The following is a 9,003-nucleotide window of genomic DNA, read 5'->3' on the forward strand; positions in this document are numbered from 1 at the left end:
GAAGGGAAAGGGCCATAAAGGCCGGCGGAGAGGGAGCGAAGCAGCCGCCCCCAGCCAGGCTGCTGGCCCTGGGCAGCGCCTTCCCATCTCCCCCAGCCTTACCCCTCTAGGGCCGCGCTAAGGGACAGCAGAGGGGACGCCGGGCCCTGCAGGGTGCCCTCGGGCAGCGCTACCTCCCCCCCATGCATCTCTGGAGAGCCCATGTGCGTGCTCAGCGGAAAACCTGGGAAGGGGCCTGTTCCAGGGAAAACTGTCCACCCTTTCCTGATGTCCGGGTGCGTTCGACCCGTCCCACACCCATGGGACTGGTCCCACGGCGTTGGGCCCAGGGTGACTTGCCCGCGGGCCATCCTGGGGTCCCCACAGCCCCATGGCTCCTGCCTCTGTCTTACCATCCCGTCGGAGCAGCTGGAAGTGGGGCTGGTCGGTTCGGAGCAACTCTGTCCCGGCAGGTGATAGTAGTTTTCTACCTGTTCTCTCAAGAGCTCCTGGAGGCTCTCGATGTATCTGATGGCGTTTCGCAGGATCTCTACTTTGGGGAGTCTTTGGTTGGGGTTGGCAGTGGTGCATCTCTTCAGGGTCTCAAAAGCCTGGTTCACTTTCTTCAGCCTCCTCCTCTCCCTCATGGTGGCTGCCTTCCGCCGGTCCATTGTGGTGGATTTTCTTTTGCAGGCTTTGCAAGCCCACATGAGGCAGTGACCAGCTTGGTGGTGGCCAGTGGGAGCTCGGACATGCTCCTCTTCCTCGGAGGAGGCGGGCTCGGGGGGCTCGTGGGCGCTGAAAGGAGGCAGATCCCTGGGCTCAAAATCCTCGGGAAACTCGCCCTCCGGGGAGGAGAGACAAGAGCTGTCATAGAAGAGCTCGGACGGGGAGAACTTGCAGCTGTCCATCACCTCCATCCCTGCTGCGGAGGCGTCAGTACGAGACGGCGGCCCGGAGAGGCGCGCCACCGCGCGCTGGGGCAATTTCCTCCGTAATTAGGGACCCGAGACCAAGTGTCCTTCGGCTGATGCGGGGGGCCCTTATATATACATGGAAAGGGAGGCTGGTCCGCAGAGGCCAGTCTTTATTAGCATATCCCACCACAGCCCCTGCCGGGAGCTGTCTGGGCAAGCCCCCTCCAGTCCCCAGGAGACAATTTGCTCCGCACCGCTCCTTTGGAGCGCCGAGAGATGGGCACTTTTCTAATGAACGACCTCCCAAGAACTGGTTGCGACATCTCCGAATTTCCAACCAAGTCTGTGAATTTGCAGTTTGGTATGGAAAGAGAAAGAGGGGCAGTGGACGCGCACGAGCCACTTGCCAGTGGCTCCCACAGAGCCCTTCCTCGTCTCGGTGTGCACATCTCCCGTTTCCCAGCACAGAGGGACACCTAATAGTGTTTACTTGCGCATCTTTATTTCCCACATCCCGTAATCCAGGTCTAACCTGAAAAATTATACTTCTTCTTAGACCTAAGATGTGTTTATTTATCTCGAGGAGAGCTTTGTCCAGTAATTAAAGTTGTGCCACCAACCGCTCAAATTTGCAGATTGAGGGACAGCAATGCACAGCTACTTGTGGCCAGGAGAGACGAGGAGGAGGGAAATCAGATTTTAGTGCTGCCGGATCGGATCACAAGGAAAGGTACTCACAAAAGAAAAGTGTATGTGTTTGCTCCGAGACAAATCCCCTTCCCATTCTTTCTCCTTCTCTTGTGACCTGGAGCTGCTAGGGACACAACAATCAAGCAGTGCCTTGGGCTTGCTAATTTTCTGCTTTCAGGCAAACTTGTACCGTTACAGATGCGTCCCAGCTGCCAGTGCAACAAACCCCTCCTGGAAGTGTAAAATTTCTAACCCCGCAATCCCTAAGTAACTTTACACAAGGGGACAAAAGCCTTGCGGAGCCCCAGCCGCAGCAGTAGCCGAGCGGAGCGGTGCAAGGGTCATTAGAGTGGTAATGAAGCCCTTTAACAGGCATTTGCTAACGCGCAGGAATCCTTTGGTTTCATCCAGGTGGCTTTTGTAGCTGAGGAAAATATTATGAGAAGGCAAAGGAAACCTTCCCTACCTGGGAATAAAATTATGTGACCTAGGCTAACTCAAACGCCGAGCAAATGACCCAGCAGCGGTTCAAACGCTACGGAGACGGCTTTTGTGCTCAGGAAAAAGGCGCCTTGAGTTAGCCTCTCTTCAGGAAGGGGTGATGCGGTGGCACGGCGAGCCGCCTGTCTCCGGGAAACGCTGATCAAGTGAGCAAGGCCGGTAGGGAAGTATCTTCTGAGACAGATGCCCTGTGGCACACCGCCGGGAAGCTCTCCGATCCGCACGGGCAAGGCGAGGAAAGGCAGGCAGCTCGGCCTGTGCTGGGGCTGGAGAGAGCCCATCCTTGTTTCCCTGCTACCACCACCCCCGACCCCCCGAGGTGGACTTCCACGCTTAGGCTAAATTTTTTCCTAAAAAGCAACCATGCACACGCCCTTCTTCCTGTGAAAGCCTACAAAATTATCTAAAAGCTGGGGAAGGCTACATCTGGGCTGCTTTGGTTTATTTGGGGCCATAAACACGGGGAGCCCCTTTGAAATGAATACTGTATGAAAAGCAGGGAGTTGATAAAGAAGTTACAGAATGGGAAAGCTCAGAATTTCAGGCTTCTGCCTCTCTGAGGTGCAGGTTGCTGTTTTGTTGGGCCACACCTGAAACAGGACAGGTCCCTACTGTTTTCCCAAGACAGCATCAGTCAGGAGGGGTTCTGCTCAGCAGTAACTTGAACTCTTCGCTGGGCTGTGGCGTGCACACACACAGACATACACAAACACACACACAATTTCATTTACTGCGTTTGCGCTGGCTAAAATAGACCTGTTTACATATTTATGCTTCGTGCACAAATAAACTTGATCTTTAAAGTGCCGGTTGCAGTTCCGATCACCTTTCTGGGTTGATGCATGCTTGGGTTCTCTCCAAGTATGCACTGTAGATCTCCCGATGCACAACGCCAAGCCCCTCAATCCTGCTCTCCTGGCATGCACAGCTTTAGCTCGCAGGTTTGACTCTTGACTCAGAGGAGCTGGGGCTGTTAAGAAACGTGTTTTTCCCCAACAGTATTTGAAGAGCTGGAAAAAAAATCATTCCTTTTTCCTTGAATATTTTTTGGGAAATTGAAGAAACCATGGAAGGGCCTGTCACTCAGGAAGAAAAAAAAAATCAGTAATTAGTATCCCTTAAGGAGCCCCCGGCTCCTCTGGTAAAGTGATCTCAAAACAAATTTGCAAAAATGCAGTAGGCGAGTGGAACTAAAGAAAGGGGGGAGAAAACACGCACTGCAAGGCTGGCTAAGCATCTGACACTGTCTGCTCCTATGGACTGGTAGAGAGAAAGTGGTGAACATGTCAGGATCCCTTTAAATGGTGTTCCTCACCCCAGCCCTCCCCACTCCTCAGGAATCACTGTGCCGCACCTATTCCTGGAGGGATTCCATCCAATGTGGGCACCTTCTGCAGAGCGTGCCATCTTTTCCCAAGTCCCACGCCTTTCTATTTAAGAGAAGAAAATCCTACCGAAACTATAAGCCACGGGACTGAGGGGGTGAGAGGTGTTTGCGGTCCCCCCGAGCGCACCCCCAGCCCCGGCCTTCCGAGCGCCTTTGCGCAGTGCCCGGCCGGCTCCGCGGAGCGCACCGCGGGCCCGTGCCGGGCGGCGAGAGCGCCTGACTTCATGGTACTGAGCAGCTCCGCCCGGCTCCCGCCGTCCGCGGCGCTGGCAGCGCAGCGAGTAGGCAGGGGCATCTCCTCCGCGATGCCCCGACAACAAAATCCTTTCCCAGTCGGGCCGGCGGGGCCGGGCGCTTCCAGCCGTGTGAGAAACGTTTGGTTCCCCCCAGCGCTGGGAACCGTGCGCACCTAAGTAAACACATTAGTACCTGCCAGAGGGAGTTGTATAGAGGACAGCTGAAGAAGGCATTGGCCTCTGATGGCTCCCCGGGACTCCCAGGAGAGATCAAAGGGACACGAGGGGGTTTTTAGCAGCCTCGAGACTGGGAAAAGTTGCTAGTTCCTGCTATCCGAGGGGCGTCCCAGCGAGCACATGGTTCAATTATTCAGCCTCCTCCCTCCCTGCCCCCTACACCCATCCCTAGCTCGTTCTCCATAGAAAGACGGAAATGTGGAAAAGTCGTGCGGGGTCCACAAAGCAGCAGTGGTCGGCGCAGGAATTTTGCCGTGGAAATAGTTGCTGTGTCGCCGCTTGACCTCCTTGACTCTGAGTTCAGAGAATGAATTAAGCCTGCTGCTGACTGTCCGATTCCCTCCCTGGATTGCAGGCGGTTTCACCGAGGAAAATAAAGGTGCACAATATAAAAGCCAAAACCAATCAACAAAAAACCCCAACGAAAAATACAAAACCAGGAGCCGTGCCTGAAAAAAAAAAAAAGGAAGAAAAAGGGGGGGGAAAGGAAAAAACCCCAACAAAAATAAAAAACCAAAACCTCAAACTAAAATCAAGTCTGTAAACCCTCGGTCGCGTCACTTCAGAGTAAAGCGGTGTCAACCCGGCAGCCCTGCAGACAGGCACCCCATTCCCCCCTTCCCCGCCTTCCTCCCATCGTTCCCGGCCCCGCAGGCACCTCGGGCCGGGCACCCCGCACCGCGGGCCGGCGGAGCCGCGCATCCCGCCGCTCCTAAGGGAGCGAGCAGGTGGTTGGTTCCCAGGGGAGCGGAGCAGGTAGAGGCGAGGGAGGCTGTGTTGAGCATGGGATTTCCAGCCCGCAAAGGGGAGGAGGGAGCGGCAGGGCCACTTGCATTTGCGTAAAAACTTCGATGACTTTGTGCGTGGTCCCTCCGGAAAAAGACTTCATTAAATCACAAACCTCTTGTCTTTACCCAGTTATTGCCCTTTGATTTTGTGATTCCAGGGCCCTGTTTGCTTTGGCTGGGGACTTAAGTAAAGATTATCATTATTAATATCTAACACAAACATTTTAATTGCAAACACACTGACGACCTTCACTGGGAAGCCCGGCATGTCAGCTGCAGCGGCGGGGGTCACGGAGAGTCTCTTCGGGAGGTATTTTCTTTATTTAATGAAAAAACTCTCCTTTAGGCAAACTTACCCCAAACAATCGCTCAAGTTACCCTGCTGCTGGAGGAGCCGCTGCCGTGGGGGTCCCGCCGGGCGGACGGGCGGCTTGCTGGGGTGATTGCCCGGCTGCGGGTAAACCTGGCAGGTAGCGCTCCCCGCCGACTCGGCGGCGTTGAAACAAATTAGGAAGGAAGAGCTGCTAGCCCGATCTGAAATACTCTCTTACTGGGCAAGTGCCTTCGCCATAGAAGCGAGCTGCAGCGTCTCCTCTCCCGTGCCAGGTGGCAGAGGTGGCACGCAGGGCCCCGCATCCCCGACGCGCCCCTTTCTGAAGAGCCCGATGGTTCCCCGAGGCAAGGGGGTTTAATTTGAGAGGAGGAAAAAACATGGGGAAATTGTTGCATCACTGTGCCCACCACACTGTCCCGCCGCAATTAGTCTTTGTAAGGGAGTATCTCGTTAGAGAGCAATTAGAGGTAGTACATGACTGGTTTAAAGACCCGGCTGACCACGGCGGTGCAGAGATGGGGGTCGGAAGGCATGGCCGGTTGGAGTGCCAGCTCTCGGGGCAGGCTCTCCCCAGAGCTTCCACTTCGGATGGGTGTACCCGTGCCCCAGATGGCCAGGAAGGGGGAGACCTTCCCGAGACGCGACTGTGACCTTTCAAAAAACAGAAACAAAGAATAAATAAAGGGCTAAAGTTGGCGAGGAGACCGCGCGCGGGTAGAGTTGAAGTGTCCTCTGTTTACTTGTGCAGGCTGTCCGGCGAGCCCTGTGTGTGTGTGTGCCAGGGGCAGAACGCGCTGATCCCTGGTGGTCGCCCCTTCCCGGGGGTACAACCTTTTACAAACCGTAACGCTCTGACTGTGAGCAGCTCCGTTTCACCATCCTCAGAGAGGCGGTGGTTTTTTTACATCACTGAGTGAAAGGCTTCATATGCTGTTACCCCTACCACCGCTCCCACCCCCAAACCCTTTCGGTCGCTTAACTCTTTCCTCCCTGAAGGACCCCATTCCCTTCTCCCTCAGGCTCAAGGAAGTCAAGGGGAGTTACCTTTCCTGGGAAGAAACTACAGCTCCCTCCAGCCCCAGAGGGAGCGGACTCCTATCACAGCCAGTTGCTGCCCCATTAGTGCAGCAGGACCCTCAGTTTTGCCGCAGACAAGCCCTGCATTCAAGTTCTCGGTGCAGAGAGAAGGTGAGACGCACTGAGCTTCTCCCAGCTCCTAGAACGGGGCAGGAGGTCGGGGGGTGAATGGGGAGGGCGACGGGCGGGGTATCTTCTTTCATGTCCCTTTTCTAACCTCACCTTCCACGTGCAGGGCAAGGCCAGCGAAGCATCTTTGCCTGGCAAGGTACTTGAGCGGCACGGTTGGGCATTTTAGGGGAGCAATATCGCTTTCCAGGGGGACGTGCGTTCCGCAAGCACGGCGGGGAACGGGGCCGCGGAGCGCTGCGGGCGGCCGGAGAGGCGGCGGGTCCTGTCCGTGCGCCCACCCGTGCCCGCCCCGCTTCTCCGGGAGCCCACGGAAACACGGGTGATTCACACCGCGGCTGCCGCCCTAAAGGGGAAACTTGGAGGAGTAAACGAAAGGAAAATCTGTCCCGTGTCCTGCCTCCAATCACACGGGTCGTGCTTCTGCTACACGGGTCTGACTCTTCAGGCCTTCATTCACTGAAGTCAGTGGCAAGTTTGAACTCCGGGATCGGGTTATTTTATGAAATTAAGAGGACGGGAGGAAAACGCTGTAACACAAAGAGCTTTATTTTACAATCCAAGAAATCCATCTGTTCTTATATACAATATCACATTCCACCATTTAAATATATACGTTATGTTTACAAAAAAAAAGACAGTACTGAAATTATTTACAGGAACGAAATGAGGCGGGGACTCTTTAAATATGACTCACACGCAATACAACCAAGGGCTTCACTCAGACAGGAATGAACTTCCCGGTGAGTCTCAGACAAAGCGGATCACCGGTACACAGGTAAGTATCTTAAAATTTAAAATAAAAATAAAAATTAAAAAAAAAAGGAAGGGTGGTTTATGCAACACAATTTAAAGAAAACAAAACTCGGGTTAAAAAAAAAAAGGCAAGGGAGAAGTCTGTCTGGCTGGAGTCAGTGGTGAGAGCCATTTTCTTTGGGGTAGGTGTACCTTGATTCGATCTTGAAAAGGGCCCTGCTTGGGCTTTCCACTGTGTGAATTTGCTTCGTTACTTAGTTTAGAGGAGAGAGGGTGGAGGCTCCATCTCTGTTAAATATACTACCACAAAACCCGGTTTATTTCTCCACCGCTTCCTCCGCGCTGGGGAGTTTGGGATCTTCGGAAGAAATACTGTCCACTATTGAGGAGAGGCAGCGAAGGCTGCTGGAGGCCGACGACTCGACAGCGGAGACTCCTGCTCAACGAGAGAAAAGGCATTAAAGAGCAGACCGCTCCTCCTCGCCGGGGGCTGCGGAGAGCCCGGGCGCAGGAGGGAGCGTGAGAGCGGGACCGCTGGGATCGCGGCCGTCGGGGCTCGGGAAGGGGGCTCGGGCCCGGGGGGCGAGTTACCTTCTTTGGGGCTGACTCCTAGGGCTCGGGAATGGTCAGAAACGCTTTGCCAGTCGGAGCTGCAGGTGCCCAGGAAGTCCGAACTGGGGATCTGCGGCACACAGGCGGGAGCGGGGAGACACGGGGAGGGGACGGGTGTTAGTGGGGCTGCCGCGGCTCCCCCCAGCGGCAGTGCTTACATTTCCCTGCTTGGGGCTGAAGCTGAAGGGGTCCCCCCCGATCTCCTGCATTTTCTCCTGCTGATCCAGCCTGTGCAAGAGGTCCTGCAGCCTCTCGATGTAGCTGATGGCGCTCCTCAGTATCTCCACCTTGGGCAGCCTCTGGTTGGGGTTGGCCACAGTCCGCCTTTTCAGAGCCTCGAAGGCTTCGTTGATCTTCTTCAGCCTTCTCCTCTCCCGCAGGGTGGCTGCTTTCCGTCTGTCCGTGGGGGCCGACTTTCTCTTGCAAGTTTTACAAGCCCAGATCAAACACTGGCCGGGGAAGTGAGGGGGTTGTAGTCCCGGGGGTGCCAGCACATGCTCCTCTCCGCTGCTGTCGCTGCCGGCCTCTGGCTGCATTTGGTCCTGACATGGAGACAAGGTGCCATCGCTGCCTGGGTACAGCGGGGATCCCTCAGCCATCTCCAGCTGCTGCAGGGCTCCATTCTCCCCATCCAAGTAGAAGAAATAGGAGCCAGTTTCAAAAAGGTCCATCATGCTGTCCCTGGGCCTCTCTGCCTGCTTGAGTTGGGTGGCAATCTCAAAAACACCCCGAGGAACAACCCAGATGGAATTTAATTAGTGCAGTGACATAAGTCCCCCCTGCTTTATATAGGAGCTGCTGAAACCCTATCCAACTTTTAGCTGTCGCGGTGTATCACCCTCCAAAACTGATTCCAGTCAGTCTCCTGGGCGCTGTCCTGAGAAGAACATCTCCTATTTAGATGGGGGAGGGGAGAGACGGGAGGTGGGAGACAAATTCGAAAAAAAATTAAAACAAACAAACAAAAACAAAACAAACCCGAAAAACCCCAAAACAAGCGGAAAAAAAGTACAACCCAACTTTGCACCCTCCCCCGAGCTGCCGTGAGCTCGGAGCAGCGTCTCGGGGCGGCCCCGGCCCCGCTGCCGAGCCCCCGGGGGCCCGGCTGGAGGACAAAGGCGCAGGGAGCCCTTCCCCAGCCCAGCCCTCTCAGCCCCGGCGCACGCTCCCTGCCCGGGGCTGAGTATAGATGCATAGGAGAGATTTCAAAGGCAGCCATCGCTTTCCAAATAGACGGGTTAATATTTTCAGTAGAAGCCCCTGCTATGTCCACCCCCCCGGCACCTTCCCCTTGCAGCGTGCCATTCCTGTGACCCAAGCCACCGGGCCAGCCCAAGGTTAGGAGCCAAGCTCCTAACAC

At 55.2% G+C, this 9,003-nt stretch overlaps 2 protein-coding genes across 2 annotated transcripts; both read right to left on the minus strand.

Moving 5' to 3' along the window:
• Positions 1-98: 98 nt before the first annotated feature.
• Positions 99-928, minus strand: MYF5 (myogenic factor 5). Its single transcript, XM_005419269.2, has one exon. The coding sequence runs from the start codon at positions 897-899 to the stop codon at positions 99-101; it is 801 nt and encodes a 266-aa protein (XP_005419326.1). The 5' UTR covers positions 900-928.
• A 5,880-nt stretch (positions 929-6,808) lies between these two features.
• Positions 6,809-8,460, minus strand: MYF6 (myogenic factor 6). The gene is made up of 3 exons (XM_005419193.2): positions 7,802-8,460; positions 7,623-7,713; positions 6,809-7,467 (listed from the first exon to the last, which is right to left on the minus strand). The coding sequence occupies exons 1-3, from the start codon at positions 8,315-8,317 to the stop codon at positions 7,349-7,351; spliced, it is 726 nt and encodes a 241-aa protein (XP_005419250.1). The 5' UTR covers positions 8,318-8,460; the 3' UTR covers positions 6,809-7,348.
• Between the last annotated feature and the right edge of the window lie 543 nt (positions 8,461-9,003).

This window comes from Geospiza fortis, unplaced genomic scaffold (genome assembly GCF_000277835.1).
Source record: "Geospiza fortis unplaced genomic scaffold, GeoFor_1.0 scaffold166, whole genome shotgun sequence".
In the NCBI taxonomy this organism is placed as follows: domain Eukaryota; kingdom Metazoa; phylum Chordata; class Aves; order Passeriformes; family Thraupidae; genus Geospiza; species Geospiza fortis.